This window comes from Phoca vitulina, unplaced genomic scaffold (assembly GCF_004348235.1).
Source record: "Phoca vitulina isolate PV1807 unplaced genomic scaffold, GSC_HSeal_1.0 scaffold32, whole genome shotgun sequence".
NCBI lineage: Eukaryota > Metazoa > Chordata > Mammalia > Carnivora > Phocidae > Phoca > Phoca vitulina.
Genome location: NW_022589735.1, coordinates 16,082,479 through 16,101,179, shown reverse-complemented (window position 1 = coordinate 16,101,179; position 18,701 = coordinate 16,082,479). Strand labels below are relative to the sequence as shown.

The following is an 18,701-nucleotide window of genomic DNA, read 5'->3' as shown; positions in this document are numbered from 1 at the left end:
CTGTTACTCTTGTAATTGTTTTGGAGCTCATAAGCCACGCCTATATCAGATGGCAAACTTAATCGATAAAGGTTGTGTGTGTTCTCACTGCTCCACCAACCAGCTATTTTCCCATCTCTCTCCCTCTCCTCTGGCCTCTCTGTTCCCCGAGACTCACTCACCAATATTGAAATTAGGCCAGTCAGTTATCCTACAAGGACCTCTTGGGGTTCAAATGAAAGGAAGAGTTGCACGTCTCTACTTCAAATCAAAAGCTGGAAATGATTAAGCTTAGTGAGAAAGACATGATCCAAAGCCCAGACAGGCTGAAAGCTAGGCCTCTTGCACCCAACAGTCAGGTTGTGAAGGCAAGGTAAAAATTCTGGAAGGAAATTAAAAGTGCTGCTCCAGTGAACACACGAATGATAAGAAAGCAAAACAGCCTTCTTGCTGATATGGAGAGAGTTTTAGTTTAGTAGTCCCATTAGAAGATCAAAGCAGCCACAACATTGCCTTGAGCCAAAGCCTCATCGAGAACATCAATTATGTGAAGGCTGAGAGAGGTGAGGAAGCAGAAGAAAAGTAGGAAGCTAGCAGATGTTGGTTCATGAAATTTAAGGAAAGAAGCTCTTTCTGTAACAGAAAAGTGCAAGGGGAAGCAGCTCGTGCCGATGTAGAAGCTGCAGCAAGTTCTCCGGAAGATCTAGCTAGGATCATTCACGAAGGTGGCTCCACCAAACAGCAGATTTTCAATGTAGATGGAACAGCCCTCTGTCAGAAGAAGATGCCATCTAGGACTTTCATAGCTAGAGAGGAGAAGTCAGGTCCTGGCTTCAAGGAACAGGTGACTCTCCTGTTAGGGGCTAACGTAGCTGGAGACTTTAAGTTGAAGCCAATGCTCATTTGCCATTCTGAAGATCCTAGGGCCCTCAAGAATTACGCTAAATTTACTCTGCCTGTGCTTTGCATATGGAACAACAAAACCCAGATGACAGCACATCTGTTTACAACATGGTTTACTGAATATTTTAAGCCCACTGTTGATACCTGCCACTCAGGAAAAAAAAGATTTCTTTCAAAATGTCGCTGCTCATTGACCTGGTCACCCAAGAGCTCTGATGGAGATGGACAATGACATGAATGTTGTTTTCATGCCTGCTAACACAGCATTCATTCTGTAGCCTATGGATCAAGGAGTCATTTTGACTTTCAAGTCTTGTTATTGAAGAAATACATTTTGGAAGGCTATAGCTGCCATAGGTGGTAATTCCTCTGATGGCTGTGGGCAGGGTAAACTGAAAACCTTCTGGGAAGGATGCACCATTCTAGATAACATGAAGCACATCCATGATTCAGAGAAGAGGTCAAAATACCAACATTCACAGGAGTTTGGAAGAAATTGATTCCACCTCTCATGGATGACTTGGAGAGGTTCAAGACTTCCATGAAGGAAGTCACTGCAGATGTGGTGGAAACATCAAGAGAACTAGAATTGGAAGTAGAGCCTGAAGATGGGACTGAATTGCTGCAATCTCATGATAAAACTTGAATGGATGATAAGTTGCTTCTTATGGATGAGCAAAGATGGAATCTACTCCTGGGGAAGATGCCGTGAAGATTGCTGAAATGACAACAACGGATTTAGAACAGGACATAAACTTAGTTGATCAAACAGTGGCAGGGTTTGAGAGGATTGTGTCCAATTTTGAAAGAAATTCAACTTTTGGGCAAATGTTATCAAACAGCATCACATGCTATAGAGAAATCGTTAGTGAGTCAATCAATGTGGCAAATGTTATTGTTGGGTTACTTTAAGAAATTGCCACAGCCAACCCAGCACCCACCACTGGGATGGGTCATCAGCCATCTACATCAAGGCAAGACCCTCCATTAGCCAAAAGATGATGACTCGCTGAAAGGTCAGATGATGGTTAGCATTTTTCAGCAATAAAGTATTTTTGGTTAAGGTATGTACGTTGTTTTTTGGACCTAATGCAGTTACATACTTAATAACGAGGACATAACTTTTATACACACTGGGGATCCAGAAAATTAATTTGACTTTATTGCGATATTCCCTTTGTCGTAACGATCTGGAATTAAATCTGCAAGATCTCTGAGGTATGCCTGTGTAAAAAAAAAAAAAAAACCTGCTACATCTATGCTAAGGAATTTAGTTACTATCCCGAAAGCCAGTTTCCCAAACCTTAGTAATTTAAATATTATTTCCACAATATGTGTTAAATCCAAAGGCGCCTAATATTATTTTTGCTCTCCCTGTAAACTACTCATGCTATTATTTGTTTAACATTTTCCTCAAATGTCCTACTTTAAAACATACCTATTTTCAGAAGAAACTTCACATCAGTATTGTAAATATAAAACCAACGTCAGGGGTGCCTGAGTGGATCATTCAGTTAAGTGTCTGCCTTCGGCTCAGGTCATGATCCTAGAGTCCCAGGATCGAGCCCTGCATCGGGCTCCCTGCTCAGTGAGGAGTCTACTTCTTCTTCTGCCCCTCAGCCTGCTTGTGCTCTCTCTCGCTCGCTCTCTCTTAAATAAATAAATAAAATCTTAAAAAAAAAAAAAAATGTCACTTGCAGTCAATTCAAGGTCATCATTAAAATGAATGTGATGAAAATAAAACATTCCTGTTAACTCTTTGCTCCTGAAAGTCTCCTAGCCTGAGGCCTGCAGTCTCATTATTTTAAAGGGAGATGGTAAGTTTGGGAGAGGAGTTAAATTCACTGTAGCACCAAACTGAGATTCCTTGAATGAGTTAGGTGGGAGAAAGAGAGTTGAACGGCATATGGCTCCCTTATTCTCTAAGTCAGGAGTATTCGGTATGGTTCCTGTGTGCCATCTTCGATACTGCAGGGATATGCATGCTACATAGGGGGAAATGTCATAGGCCATACAGGGCCACCTGAGGATTCTGAGCTAAGAAGTGACAAAATCAGACCTATGTGAAGAGGGATAACTCAGGACTAGAAAAGAAGACCAGAGAAGTAGCTAGAACTTTGTAGAGGATATGCAAAGGTTCCCATGTGGCCCAGTTAGTATAATAAGGCTGGAAAAGAGGGACCAGATTTGAGAAAAATTTTCCATCAGGCCATAGCAGGAGTTGGTGCCCGGAGGGATGAGAGATGCAGGTCAAGGAAAGAGAAGGGCCAGTGATGGTCCGCAGAGAGATTGCTTGGGAAACTGCATGAGTGGTCATCTGACCCAGGCCAAGATTACAAAGAAGAGATAGTAGAGCATGTGTGCTTGATGAGTAGGAGAAAGGGAGGGAGCAAGTAAGGGAAGGGAGGGGTAAGACCCCTGCTTTGGAACATGCTGCCTGTGACAAATATGCACCCATTCTAGGCTCACACTAAATGTTTGTTGAAGATACGGGCTAAGTGTGGATGGTCAGCGGGCCACTGGAAACCACCTTGCTGGAGTTCAGAGACATTTCCAATGACAGTTAGATTGGAAGAGATCACCGTGGCCTATAAGTCGGCCTCAAAAACACTTGCATTTACTTCATGACCATTTCAGAAAATTTGTGACATAATCAGGTAGACAGTTTTAAGGTATACTAGACATGTTTTACTTTCGTAAGCTGTTAAAAATGAATCCATTCAACAAAAAATCATTAAGAACCTATTTATATAAAGCAATTTGCTAAGTGCTGTGAGGGATAGAGAGATAAATTAGACACAGACCCTGTTCTCATAGAGCTTGTAAAGATCTAATAAGATAATAGATAAGATTTTCAGGGATTTAAAGCTTAACGTATGAGGCCTTTATTCATGATTTCCAGAAAACAAATTTAGCCTCAAAATCTACTAACCATAGTCTGAACTTCGTTTTCATGTGTTATTAGAAATTGATGATGGTGTTGGGGTAGAACAACAATATAAATGAAATTTGGGGTAGACTTATAGAATTGGAAGTTAAAACCTTGTCAATCATTAGTAGCCCTTTTTCTTATGTTGTGCTTAAAATGTTCATTTTCCCAGCTTAGGAGAAATAATCTAAAGTTTTGTCTTATGTGTAGCATAAAATTGCCCTTCCCCCTCAGATGAGTATACGTAGTAATAAATTGGAGCATTCTCATGAGACTCTCTTGAATAATCAATTTCACATAACTGGGATTTTTTTTTTTTCCTGGTCAACAAGACACAGACTAGAAAGCATAGATTTCACTCTGAGCCTAAAAAAAGAGTGAGGTTTGAGGAAGAGGAAGGACAACAAGACTAATGTTGATGCCCCTTCTTTAGTTTCTAGACCCTTCTGTGGAAAGAAGTGTTTTCATAAGACTCAGACAGAATTCATTTCCATAGAGCATTCTTAATGGCTCTTGTCAGTAAAAACAGCTGGGAAACATATGGTATCCATTTCCCTGTATCACTTGGAAAAAATTTCACATGTAAATAAAGCCAACATAAAAGAGTAGCCCTTTGAACCCGCGACCTTATACAATACATAAATATATAGGTACAATGCACTCGTTGTATTGGTCCACTAAGTTATGTGACTTTAAAATTTTTTTATTACATCCTGAGATGCACATTTTCAAGAAGTTCCAAAGGAATCAAGGTAATTGGCAAAATATTAGCAAATACCATCCCTAATAATAAGTATGTATCTCTGAAATGTCATGGAGTATACACACACACACACACACACACACACACGTTGGCCACTGTATTTTAAGCTTTTCAGAAAAATTGATGGATAAAATTAAAGGCATATTTACACATTATAAACTTTACGTCCGCTATCTCTCTGCTGTTTTAAATAAGTAACCATGTGTTCTTGAAAGGAAGAGAGGAAAGCTTGGCAGAAATTTCTGGCAGACAATTTTTCATAGCTTCACATTTTTAGGGAAAAATGGACCTATAAAGGATAGGAAATCTTTTAAATTTATAATGGACCAACTGGAATTAGTCTTTGCCTTTGCATATTTACATTTCATAAATAACTTTCGAAAATCCAGCTCTCATTGGTGATTATCACTCCTCTGAGTTTATTAACAGGACTTTTGTCCCCTGTGATATTAAGCCGTAAATCCCTCAGAAGGATGCGCTTTGGGCATTTACAAGGAGATTTAATGCATTGCACAAAGTGAGATTCAAATTCAAATACTAGCATTTGTTAATTGTCTGCTCTGTGCCAAGTACTGTGTACAGTTTAGAACCAGAGCCAACGAAAGGGAAGAGAGGCAGCAGCTTAACAGCATCTAGATACCTTCCTTCCCTTCTGGAACATTCTTGTTAATACCTGTTCCTTACTGGACGGAATCCAGGCCTCCTTTCACAGCTCATAGTATTCTCTTCATAGATTTTAAAGGTCTCGGAACTAAACCACTTAGTGCAGACCGTCTGAAAAAGCCCATGGCAAACTGTGGTCTCTTTGGGGGGAAAGACCCCACCCACCAGCAGTTACATAGCATTCAGTCTCAGAATAGTTACTCTCACCTCCTTAGCTCACTTCCAGAACTTCTCTGAATCTTTTTAGAACACATTGCAATAGGAACAAGATTGACCAGTGATCTAAATTTGGGGAACTTTTAATAACTTTCACCCCTAAAAGTAGTGGTAGCCAGGGACTGTCCTAGAAGTTACAGACCTGAATATACCCCATCTCTTTTATTCTTTGGTCGTGTCCAGTAGCAAAGAATGGACACAAGCACATGCTTTTAGATTAAATTCTTCCTAGCTGTTGTTGTTCCAGAAGAGGAGAGTGGGATGGGAGGCCCCTAGATGGAGGGCATGTCCTGAAACCTTCCCCCTTTGAAGGGGGATGGTATAAATGTAATTGGAAACGGAAGAGTCCATACACCAGTGGCCTACAAGTTTCCAAAGGTGCCGGGTCATCTGTCTAGTCAGGGGAGTATCCCAGAGAGGAAGCAGGGTCATCATGAGGGAGGAGACTGTGGTCTGTCATCCTGCACCAGGAGAAGGCACAGGGTTGCCTTCCATGAGGCTAACTGGGAGAGGTGGTGTTCTTATCTTTAGCCTCCAGATGCATTGCTGTTTCACTGTACACTTGGTCTCTACCAGACGCTCACTCAAAGGCAAACCAGACAATCTTTATCTAAGCTTTGCAGAGAAAGGAGAAGAAAGAAAGAAAAAAGCCCACCAACCTGTGCATCTCGCTCTCCCTTTGCAGCTCCTTCTCCTCCTGGCTGCTCCCAGCTTTGCCAACATTGGAGGGCCTCCTTGACTCTTACAACATGTTCCGTTGTGAAGTGTTAATACATGATGTTGCTGTGTCATACGCCAGAGAGCACTGGGAAATGCCCCTGAGTGATGCTTCACTGGGATACCCATCTGTGGTGGACAGTCACCCAATGGGTCACAGTTTCAGTTTGCCCAATATTAAATAATTTACCCATTTTTTATGTGGGACTTCTTAAGCTTTGGGATATACATATATGTATGTATGCATGTGCACGTGCACGTGTGTGTGTACATCCCTTCTCTCCCCAAACTACTTTGGAAGTTCATTTAACCCAGAGGATCTGACCTCCCATTTCTGTTTTTCAAGGTGGTGACAAGTATCCTAATCCTTCCAATGAGGTATAGCCATCCAGGGAATGAACCAAAAAATCTATCTGGATCTGTTTGTTTGTTTTAGCTGTCTGCTTTTCCATGAATACTATTTTAATTAATTTTGAACCAATAGGCCATAACTTTTATCCCTCACTGTTTTCCAGTGGTAAGTATGAACTGTTTGGTATGATACACGTCTCTCTAAGTCATCCCTCAGACAGGGGCTTTCTTTGAGCATAACGTAAGTGGACTACGCCTGCCTGCGTGGCCAAGATACCTTCGGCGTTTCAGTGTAATACTCTCCTCTTGTATTTATTTCTAAACAGTTTCTAGCTCGAGCTGGAATTGCAACGTGTCGGCTCTCATGACAAACACGCAAAAGCCCACAGGAATCGCGGATGTGTACAGTAAGTTCCGTCCTGTGAAGCGAGTTTCCCCGCTGAAACATCAGCCAGAGACTCTGGAGAACAATGAAAGCGATGACCAGAAGAACCAGAAGGTGGAGTACCAGAAAGGGGGTGATTCCGACCCAGGCCCCCAACCCGAGGAGCTCAGCCCTGGAGATGGAGACAGTGGTCCCCAAAGTAAGAGCACCGAGCCCAGCACCTTGCTGGGGGAGCTGGAGCATTATGACCTTGACATGGATGAGATTCTGGATGTGCCTTACATTAAATCCAGTCAACAGCTTGCCTCTTTCACCAAGGTGACTCCAGAGAAGAGAATTTTGGGTTTGTGCACCACCATCAATGGCCTTTCTGCCAAAGCCTGCTCCCCCGGAAGTGCTGAGAGCTCACCAGCTAACATGACACCATTCTGTGTTCTTTCGCCCGTGAAAAGCCCTCACTTGAGAAAAGCGTCCTCCGCGGTCCGCGAGCAGCAAAAGCTCTCCGGGGAAGAGTCTGAGAGCTCACCGCCTCTGGTGAAGTGTGGCTCTGCATATGAGCCCGAGACCCAGACTAAGGACTTCCTCATCAAGACCTTTAATGATCCTCCGAGTCGAAAACGCGAGAAGGCAACACCAGACGGCCAGCTCAGGGCCTTCCATCCTCAGCCTGCAGCCACAGAACCCAAACTAGAAGAGCCGATCGGGGGCGTGAACTGGACCAGCTCCCAAGGCCCGGAAGAAAGGAGTGAGCATCTGAAAAAAGTGAAAAGCATCTTGAACATCGTTAAGGAAGGACAGATATCTCTCCTGGTAAGTATGATCTCATTCCATCATCTAGAGACTTCAGTTCTATCAGCTCCATTAGGAGTAACAGAATGATGAGCGTTTCTTCCCATTCTTGCTTTATCTTTACTCATAGCCTGAGTTAGATGATGTGCCTCTTGAATTTTAAAATACAAAATTAGGAGGTCAGTACAGGGAGAAAACAAACGGCTATCGAGGGAGTGTTATTCCACTTGAACTGTGCACGAATCTGACCATAATCTAAAACAAAAACAAAACAAAGTCCAGCCCTTGCTTTAATGTGAATCTGAATGTCTTTTCCCTGTTCAAATGGATCCCAGTGCTCTCACTTGGTTACTTGTGGGGATGTTGGTCCCTTGGTGGTGGGCCTGCCAGATACATGAACAGAGGGTCTTCTGTTTTATCCTGATCATTATTCAGAAGACTTGGACCAGGAAGTTGGAAAACATTTGCAGATAGAAGCTTACCCTAGAGCTTGGTTGCCCTCTGACCTCCATGGAGTTTTTACCGAGTTCCAGTGCTTCGTGTCTAGGGAACATGAAGAAGCTTTCCAAAGATTTGAGTCACAGAGTTAACATGATGTAAGAAAAGTCTGTTCTGCTTAGGCTCAGAGAGAGCTCAACTGAAATCACACTCCATCTGCCTGCATTGTTCTTTTCCGGCTTGCAGACTTGGATCAAACAGTAGCAAGCCTGGGCTGGTACTATGATGTTAATTAAAGTCTCACTTGAGAAAAGCATCACAGCTTGGCAGTGTGATTCCACTTAGGGTAAAGCCATGCAGAGATAAGTGCAGTGTGCCTGGTCTATTGTCACAAATCTGACTGTTGTCATAGGATGATAGGATTGAACACTTTTACTAAAAAAGTAATTTTTTTTTTTCTCCTGAAAACAGCTTTTCTATTTCTCCTGGCTCTTCCTCTCTTTTTCTCTCTGGTTTATTCTTTTCTTCTGTCCATCCCATGTTTTCATGTTTCCCAGATGGTAACACCTCTTGACTCACCCAGCAGTTTCTATCAACCATGTCATATGCAGGGAACTAAGCTTCACTAGAGGTGAGAACACTAAAGGCCAGGTATAGCCTCCAGGTGCCCCAGGACTCTGTTTGGGGTGCAAGTGTCTGGAAAAATCCTGTGGTAGCTCTAGATGTGGCAGCCATCAGATAGCTTGCGATCAAAGCCAGTTCTCTGTCGTTCAAGGCAAACCAGATGGTGGAGAGAAGTAGTTCTTTCATTCAACAAACCTACAACAGAGGATAAAACACAGTCTGGCTGTCAGCACTTAGCAGTCGAATGGAGGAGACAGAGAGGGAACCTGCCAATTACCATAAATGTCATTGCACTTGTTTAGAAAACCATCTTGGCGCCTCCGCAAACTCGCTGACCGAGCCCGGTCACCATGTCTCCCATGAAGATAAGTCCCTTGAGGACTCAGGTTCTAAAGGATAGGATAGCAAAAACTGTAATGGAAAGTCATTAGCATTAATAGTAGGGAATTTCTGACTTATTAGATCCCCAGGATGGCCACCAGAGCTCCTGGAAACTCATCTCTTCTTCCCAGGGCCCACAGCGAAACCCCCATAGCATCTCATTCTGATTCTTGACTTAAGTGTTCTAATCTTACCGTCCGTACAGCCACACCTCGCTGCCGACAACCTAGACAAAATTCACGACGAAAATGGCAACAATCTCTTACATGTGGCCGCATCGCATGGACACGCCGAATGTCTGCAGCACCTCACCTCTTTGATGGGAGAAGATTGCCTCAGTGAGCGAAACATAGAGAAGTTGACTCCAGCAGGCCTGGCCATCAAGGTGATGATGGGTTGGGGGCTAGACCCGCCACAGCTAAAAGTTTCTGTTTTTGAAGATTCCTAGTGAGCTAAGTTGGAGAGATGAGTACAGGGAGAGAGTAGCGTGATACACCAAGCAAATAGCAAATGAGCCTACTACATTTAAGAGAGTAATCATTTCAGGTACTAACTGCTTTGAGCTTTGGCGACTACATTCCAATTTATTGTGCAACGAGGGTAAGCTTCAAGTCAGCTAATAAAGAGGAAGGAAAATGATCTATTGTGGTTCTCAGAACTTTCGTTATTCATGGTGACTGCAATTTAGATTTTAACCACACCTGGATTTATCTGCGACTGTTTCATGTTTTCCTAATGTGAGTATAATGAGCGAGACAAATGAGGAAAAGGTGTATTTTAAGGAAAGATAGCTCTCAGGAGTATTTCAGATAATAAAGCAGGCTTCTAACGGATCACATCTGAAGTGTAAATGTCTTCAGTACCAAGAGTTGTTTAGAATGTCAGGGCCTAGTTTTGAGTGTAGTGTCAACTGGGATAGAGATAAAACTTAGAAATTGTGAGTCAAGCAAACATGGTCTTTTATAGCTCACTGCAGTGAGTGCCTCTGTAAAACATAACACATCGCTAGAAGGTTAGCTATTAAACTACAATTACTTTTAAGATCTTTGGCAAATAAGTGTAGAATTCAGTCATATTTATGAAGAAGCCAGAAGTGAAGTTCAGGGAAATATAATACATCTTGTGCTTCTGCATATGTGCTCTGCTTTACATAATAGTTATGTCTTCTAAAAGCTGAATAATCATTTTTAGAAATGGAATTATTATTTTTTTTTTAAAGATTTTATTTACTTATTTGAGAGAGAGAGAGCACAAGAGGGGGGAGCGGGAGAGGGAGAAGCAGACTCCCTGCTGAGCAGGGAGCCCGATGCGGGACTCGATCCCGGGACTCCAGGATCATGACCTGAGCCGAAGGCAGTTGCTTAACCAACTGAGCCACCCAGGCGCCCGAAATGGAATTATTTTTGAAATTTACTAGGGGAACTTGCTAGTTAAAGAGATCCACTTGTGTATTTACTGAAGAACATGTTACATTTGAAAAACGAGTGATTGCTGGTCTACCTTAATATATCTTTTATGCAAATCTGAATTTTTGCATCTTTAATTTATTTACCATTCAGTGAACTTTTTTTAAAGATTTTATTTACTTATTTGAGAGAGAGAGAGAGAGAGAGACAGAGCATGAGTGGGGGAGGGGCAGGGAAGAGGGAGAAGCAAATTCCCCGATGAGCAGGGAACCCGAAGGGGAGCTCAATCCCAGGACCCTGAGATCATGACCTGAGGTGAAGGCAGACACTTAACCAACTGAGCCACCTAGGTGCCTTACCATTTAGTGAAGTTTTATGTATTAAAAGTTGCTTTTTGTTTTATTTAATTTTATTCAATGATAATGTATTATTTCTAAGGTAGTATAGAAAATGATTTTTTTTTTTTAGAAAATAAGAGATCCAGGACCCTGGTAGATATTGCTTTCCTTTAGTGAATGTTGCTATGTCACATTAGGAACTGAACTGCAAGCAGCCATCATGAAGAGAAATTAGATGGGAAGTCAAGGTGCAGTATAGTTGAGTTCAACAATGTGTATCAAGTCCCCCAGGTACTGTGTTGGGTGATGACAATACAAATTTGAATGAGACCTACTCCCTTTTCCTCAGAAGCTGATAGCCAGGTAGATAGGGCAGGTAAGTTACCAGTAATTCAAGTGCAGGATGGCAAATTCAGGATCTAGTCCTATATCAGAGTCCTGTGGGAAGACAGGGGTCAGATCTGGTCATCAATGGGTGTGGGTCAGTGATGAATAAAATATTCTTGCAATGCCAATAAATGTTGACATTAGCCTTGTTCTTTTAGTGTTTATAAAATACAGTGCTCATTAGCTTTCCTAACTGATGTTAAATTATGGAGTATATCATAGCCACATAGTTGGATGAGAAAGCTTTTTCTTCATTTATATACCTTAGTGCTTGTTTTCATGGATTAAGAATCTTCAGAGTAGGACAGTACATAAGAAACTTGGTGGTCATTAGACCAACCCTGGCTATAAATTCCTTCTATGGTATCCATATTGGTAATTCATTCTTAAACTCCTCCAGTCAATGTACTGCTATCATATAATCAGCATGTAACCTTGAACTGCAGTGCTTTTTGTTTCTTTGTTTTAATGAAGAATGCACATCAAACCCACTAGACTCAAAAGCTCTTATGGATTTGGGGGTCTCAGACCTTTCATATTTTTACTTCTGGACAATGATATGAGAAATGGAACTCTTCTTCTATTCCTTCATTTAATCTAGAATTTACAAAAGAAGTCAAAACAAATATTTTATAGTAAGTGCCACCCCCTTTGGGAATCTGGCCTCAGTCCATTCAGTGTCATTTGATAGACATTGGTGAAGTTGAGGGAGTTCTACTAAGTCATCATTCTTCTGTTTTAGGACCTTGTTTTGAACACCAGCGACCAACTGATAGTGTCTCACCTCATTAAGCATAGTTCTGAGAGCCCTGCTGTCATTAAAGGCAACAAACTTGGTTCAAACGAGCATAAGTCGCTGAGAGAATGTGACTTGGCTGACAGGAAGCAGAGTCAGAGATATGGTATCAAATAAAAAGATAACCTGAGAAAAGGGGCTTTGAAGGCTTAAGAACACCTCTTCCCTACCCTTAAACTCCTTAAATGGAACATAATAAATTCTTACCAGTTACATGCAGAATTTATTGAGAGTTTTCTGGGCAACCCAACACTAGATACTGTGGCAGTTCAGGACATTACTGAGTGCCCTTTGGGAACAGTTAAGCAAAATAACTGAAAAGAAAGATTTCTATACGGTGAGAGCAGTGTGTTTCTAAAATGGGGCCAACACAATACATTGTTTTAGGAGTTAAGCAGACTTGGAGAGAAATAACCTTAGTTTCTTTTTTATTTCTCATGCAGTCCTTCTGATTAAGCTCAAAGATAACACATTTGTCTGATGAGAAAATGACTTCAAAGACATAACCTACTGACGTTCCTTTTTAACATCCAGTATGAGTGATCCCAGTTTCAGAGACTCCAGCAGGCAAAAATCTCCTGCTGAAATGTAATAACATTTTTTGTTTTCTTGGTATTTCTATTTATGGCAAGCAATGTTGTGTTCAAGATCATAGTAGCAATATATTTCCTTCTGCCTTTATAGCAGCATTTTATTATTTAATACATTTATTCAAATGTTACCTTCTTGAATAACTAGACCTAACAGATATCTAACAGAACATTCTACCCAACAAAAGCAGAATACACATTCTCCCCAAATACAGATGGAACATTCTCCAGAATAGACCATATGTTGGGCCACAGAACAGGTCTCAATAAATATGAAAGGAATGAAATCATGCAAAGTATGTCCTTTAACCATAAGGAAATGCAATTAAGAATCAATAACAGAAGGAAATTAGGGATGCTCACAAGTATCTGGAATTAACACATGCCAAAATAATCATTTATCAAAGAAGAAATTACAAGGGAAACTGGAAAATAAAATGCATTCTATTATCATTTAAGGATGCAGCTAAAGCAATACAGAGAGGGAAATTTATAGCCATAAATGCCGGTATTAAAAAAAAGAAAAGGAGAGGCACCTGGGTGGCTCATGTCAGTTAAGCATCTGCCTTTGGCTCAGGTCATGATCCCAGGATCCTGGGATAGAGCCCCTCGTTGGGCTCCCTGCTCAGCAAGGAGTCTGCTTTCCTCTCTCCCACTACCCCTTCCCCATGCTTGTGTGCTCTCTCTCTCTCAAATAAATAGATAAAATCTTTTTTTTAAAAAAAAAGGGAAAAAGATCTAAAATTAATAGCTTAATCTTCTACCTTAATAAACTTGAAAAAGAATAGCACACTACGTTCAAAGCAAGCAGAAGAGAAGAAATTTAAAAATTCAAGCAGAAATAAATGCAATAGAGAACAGAAAAAAGAAATAAAGTCAACAAAACCAAATCTGGTTCTATGAAAAGATTAAAGAAATTAGTAAACTTTTAGTTAGACCAAGAAAAAAAGAGACGAGACTCAAATCATTAAAATCGGAAATGTTGCCTCTTCTCTGTGTTCTGTGTAAATGCCAGTTGATATGAACTATCTTCCCTAGTAGGTGCTCACTATGGTTCCTATTCCTTTTTTTATTCAGAGGGAATAAAGCACATAGTATCAGTGGTTTTATTTTAATCCTGGTAGGAAACAGTTGGCATGCTCAAATTATGCAATTTGAAGAACGTCTATAATGAAGGATTCATGTACAAAAGGGTGATGGGTGGGGTATAGGGAGCCCAAGAAGAAAAGTACAGTATCCTGGGGTAAGAGCAGAGCACTGTTACCACCTGAGAGCCTGAAGGGGTTGGGGAGAGGCACAAGCTAGAGATGGCCGAATGGAAGAACTGGCTGATTTTTGACCTTTGACTGGTGGAGGGACACAGCAGCCAACGGCAACCCCATGGGCGTTGGGAAAGCCAGGAAAAGAGGGGACCTCAAACTCATTCTCCTTTCCTGGTGTCCTGCCAACGCTCTCCATCAGCCAAACCCAGGGCGCAAGGGAGCCAGCCCATACAGACCTACCTCCCCTGGCAGCAATGACTGCAGAGGAAGGAGGAGACAGATCTGAGGTGGCACCTGGAAGCTATTCACCACCCACCTGATCTGGCTAGATTCCCCCAGTGGAAAGATAGTCTCTGCCTGTGAGCAGCTGAGAGTTGACTACTTGAAATTCCACTATCCAAATAGGTGTAGATGGAAAAGGAGTAGACTACCTCCTCTATCTTGTGTCTAGAATAAGCTTCCCGGACTCCATGGCATGGTAGCTCTTTTCTCTTGGGCTAAGGGCCCACATTGGGCAAACCAGGAAGGCAGCTGAATGTCTCATTTGTGTTATAGAGGAGCTGGGAGAGTGCACTACTAGTGAAAGGTAACAAGTGTTGGGTGCTGAGTAAGCTCAGATGCTTTGTCTCATCTGCTGCTCATGAGGCAGTTAGTGCTATCCCTGCCATTTCACAGATGAGAAAACTGAGTATCAGAGAGGGAAGCAACTTGTTTAAGGTCTTGTAACTAAGTAGTGGATTGAGGATTTAAATCCGTTCCAAAGTCTGGGTCCTAATGACTAGGTTATACGTTTCACAGCTGCCTTCCTGGTTTGTACAGTGTGGGATCTCAGCACAGGAGGAAAAAGCCAGTGTGGAGATGGAGTCACCAAAGGCTTCAGGGAACGTAGCATCTGAACCAGTAGAATAATGAGGTTATTTTCTCTTTCTTTATTTTGGAATCCTACCATTTCAAATTCTCAAGGGTAAAAGCCTATTCTAAGAGCTAATGAATAAATAAATGTTGGTATATTCATACAATGGAATACTTGTCATCAGTAAAAAAGAACAAACCTTTCATACAAGCAGAAGCTTGGATGAATCTCAGAGGCATGAATGCCAAGGGACAAAGGTGAGACCCAAAAGACTCCGTACTCTATCCTGTTGTGATAGAAATCCTATCAGTGGTTGCCTGGGGCAAAGGTGAAGACCTCTGGAGACCAGAGGAATCCTAAAGATTTTGGGGAAAGGGGGGAATGGAAATGTTCTCTATCTTGATGGGAGCAGTAGTTACAAGAGAGTATATATTTGTCAAAATTCATCAAACTATATGCTTAAAAAGGGTAGAGTATATTTTATAGTATGCAAATTATACCTCAATAAAGTCATTTTAAACTAACTGATTACAGTTATGAAAATGCATTTCAGTAAAAATTCCCCATCTGATTTTGAGCCAAAAGCACAGACCAGAGACAAAATAGGTGATAGACTGCAAATAAATGAAGCCAAATAACAAGAGCCAAAATTCACGTGATTTCTTCCCTTGGCAAAATTACCATCTATGAGGTATTTTTCAAACTTGAGTGACCTTGAATTTCTTTCTTTCTTCTTTTTTCCAATCTAGAATGGTCAGTTGGAGTGTGTCCGTTGGATGGTGAGTGAAACTGAAGCCATTGCAGAGCTGAGTTGTTCTAAGGATTTCCCAAGCCTTATTCATTATGCAGGTTGCTTTGGCCAGGTAGGAAGAATTTTTAATGATCAGGTTTATAAGCCATCATTTCCTTGTAGTAATTTTTAATGAAAGACATGTTTAAACAACCTAAATATTCCCTAATAAGATATTGGCTAAATAACGAAACTATATACCTATAATGGAATTTTATGGGAAAACATGGTCATTATATAATACTAAAATGTATGATACAAAACCATTCATATTAATTTGGCACCAACTTTGAATTCTGGAGAGAGAAGAAGAGAAGTAGGTAATAAGACTCGGGAAAAAAAAAAAACTGTGTCACAACATGTTCATAGAAGTTATCACTCAGGGTGGAATTAGAAGTGGCTTTTATCTTCTTTCTTATATTTTTCAGTATTTTCCAAATTTTCTACAATAAATGCGTTTAACTTTTGTCAAAAGGGAAAGTGATAAACTTTCTTGTACCCAGCATTAAAAGGAAAATCTTCAGTAAGATTTTCTTCAGTAAGATTAAGTAAAATCTTATTTAATTAATTAAGTTAATTAAATTAAACTAAAATTAATTCAGTAAAATCGTCAGTAAGATTAATTAAGGAAGTCTCTCTCTATTAAAGATGAGCAAACACACTAACTGGATGAGTCTCAGTTACAACCAGTTCCTACATTAGGAAATCCCTGTGTGAGTAATTGATGTACACAGATCACAGTCCAGGGTATGGAGTAAAAAAAATCCTCAGTAACTCCCTTTGAGAAGGATAAGTATAAATTACATATTTTTTTTAAGTTGGAACCACAAAATGCCAATCTCAGTCTTAAAAAAAAATAAATAAAGTCAGCACTGTATTAAAATAGATTTAATCATATTTGTTTGTGGCAAAGAAAATTGCTTCTCATGCATATAACCATATCCCCTTTGGCTTCATAAACTTTCCCAGTGTCAGTAAATTGTGGTATTGTCAACAAGAGATTATGCTTTTTCGAGCATGACAATCTCAAGTTCAAAAAATACCCGTGGAGAGTATTACTACAGTCTTTCTTTAGTGGGAGTCCATGTTAGGTGATAGCTTATTTTGTGCCACGGTAACTTCGGTTTATATATATATTAATATGTAATATGTATTAATATTATATTCATGTGTAATATGTGTATAATATGTAATATGTTACATTAATGTGTGATATTAATATATAATATAATTACATATTAATTATAGTTACCATGTTATTATATTAATAATTATAGTCATATTAATATGTAATATTTCCTTTATGTGCCAGGCACCAGGCCATTGGATTTTGCATACATTATCTGACTTATTCCTTAGAACAACCCTGTTGGATCCTATTGACTTATTCCTTAGAACAACCCTGTTGGATCCTATTACCCATTCTGTAGATGAGAGTGAAGAAAGAAATTTAAGTGACTTACACATGTTCCAGTGCCTAGTAAGCAATGATTGCGTCTCAGCTCAGACCCTGTGACTTCAGGATCAGATCCTGTCTTGTGTCCGCCTGTGTGTGTAGATAATTGTATAGCGTGTTTATAGCAGCATTGATCTAGCCGAGGAAGGCTTTTTTTTACAATTTTAGCTAACAACACACTGTGATACACAGCTCATTGAAGAAGGGAGTATCTGGTACTAAATTTATTAGATGAAGAAAGGAGCAGGAAGAACATTTAAAATTTGTCAAAGCCACTGTCTTTGAAATAATCACTCCGTTTTCTCTGTGTACGGTCCTTGAGAGCCCCAGCCACGGTTTCCTACCAACAACCATAATAGTTAATAAGCATTTGCAAAGGATGCCCTTTTTTTGCTTACACTGGCAAAGGGGAGAATAGAATTTTTGAATGACCAGAAGAATGTCATCACTGATAATCTTCATAAATCACTTGCAGTCTAAAACAGAATGTTATTTATTCCCGAACTGTCTGAATAATTGTCTCATGTCCCTGGCTTCATTTTGCTTATCCTTATTCCTCACGAGGAATTTTCGATACCAATGGAAAGGCTAACTGCACTTTTGGTAGAGCTTGCCGAAGAAAAGGAGGAGAGGATTGCGTTGCCCTTCTGAGCCTCTAAGGAAACAGTTGGGCCCCCGGGCCTTCTTTGTCTCGGGAAATGCTGCTTAAAGCATGCCAGTTTCTCTGTTCAGCTCTCACAGTGGGTTTCTCATAATTGTGAAGCATTGGGACAGAACCAGAGCAAAGTGCCCTTTCTGGAACTGGTTGGGTGATGGCGTGGCTTGCTTGACAGGACTCGAGGAAAACCCTGAAACGGGTGACCTAGTCGAAGAGCCATGTCAGGCATTTGCCTCATGCCAGTTATCAGTCTCCAGGTTGTTATTTCAAGCTGACAAGCATTGTTAATGACCTCGAGGCCAGCTGTGAGCAGGGCCAGCCCAGCGGCGCCCGTAGGAGAGCATTCCTACCCAAGTGGAAAGCGTAGAAGCCCTTCCGAACTGTGAATTCTCTTCTGTCCAGCCATCCTGCATCGGCTGCAGGCACTTGCGTAACAGATAACCTGTGGCGCTGCTGAACTTGGAACCGGGACAAGGCTAATATTTTCACAAGGAAGACTGTTACCGAACAGTTTTCTAATGGATTCAGCACATGCAAGTTTTTCCTCCATCAGGCAGGCACTCGAGTGTGCTCTGGTTTTGTTTCTTGAGTAAATACCTCTGGAAAGGATAGTGCCGAGCAAAAGTCCTCTCTCGGTTTATTTTCGTTGCCCTCTGCCCCCATATAGATTCTTAAAGAACGGGCTTTCTTTGACTCCCAATTTGTGTCCCTTTCCTTGTAAAAATTACCTTAAAGACCCCGGTACCGCAGGGCAGCCCGCAGTTTTTAGTGGTCTCCTGGAGTGATAGCTCTTCGGGTGATAGGAATTGATTTTCCTCATCGTGACACGTGAAGTCTCAGAGGGTGCAATTACTAAATGGCCTGAGCGTCCCGAGCAGAGCTCACCGCAGGGAGCGCCAAGGCGAGAGCCATGGGGGGGACTCAGGCATAAAGCAGGGATGTCCTCCAGTCGGCCCGCTTTGCTGGCCCATGAAAGAGATGTTGCTGGCCCAACAATGGAGACAGACTTGTCTCCAGGTAGAGCCAC

The 18,701-nt window shown here is 41.1% G+C and overlaps 1 protein-coding gene across 4 annotated transcripts in view; it reads left to right on the top strand.

Moving 5' to 3' along the window:
• SNCAIP (synuclein alpha interacting protein) overlaps positions 1-18,701 on the top strand; it is a 155,500-nt gene that overhangs the window by 107,403 nt on the left and 29,396 nt on the right. For all 4 annotated transcript variants that reach the window (XM_032425044.1, XM_032425041.1, XM_032425042.1 and 1 more), the window contains exons 4-6: positions 6,848-7,716; positions 9,344-9,523; positions 15,520-15,633. In XM_032425044.1, coding sequence (XP_032280935.1) covers positions 6,848-7,716; positions 9,344-9,523; positions 15,520-15,633 — 1,163 coding nt within the window. The remainder of the gene's footprint in view (positions 1-6,847; positions 7,717-9,343; positions 9,524-15,519; positions 15,634-18,701) is intronic.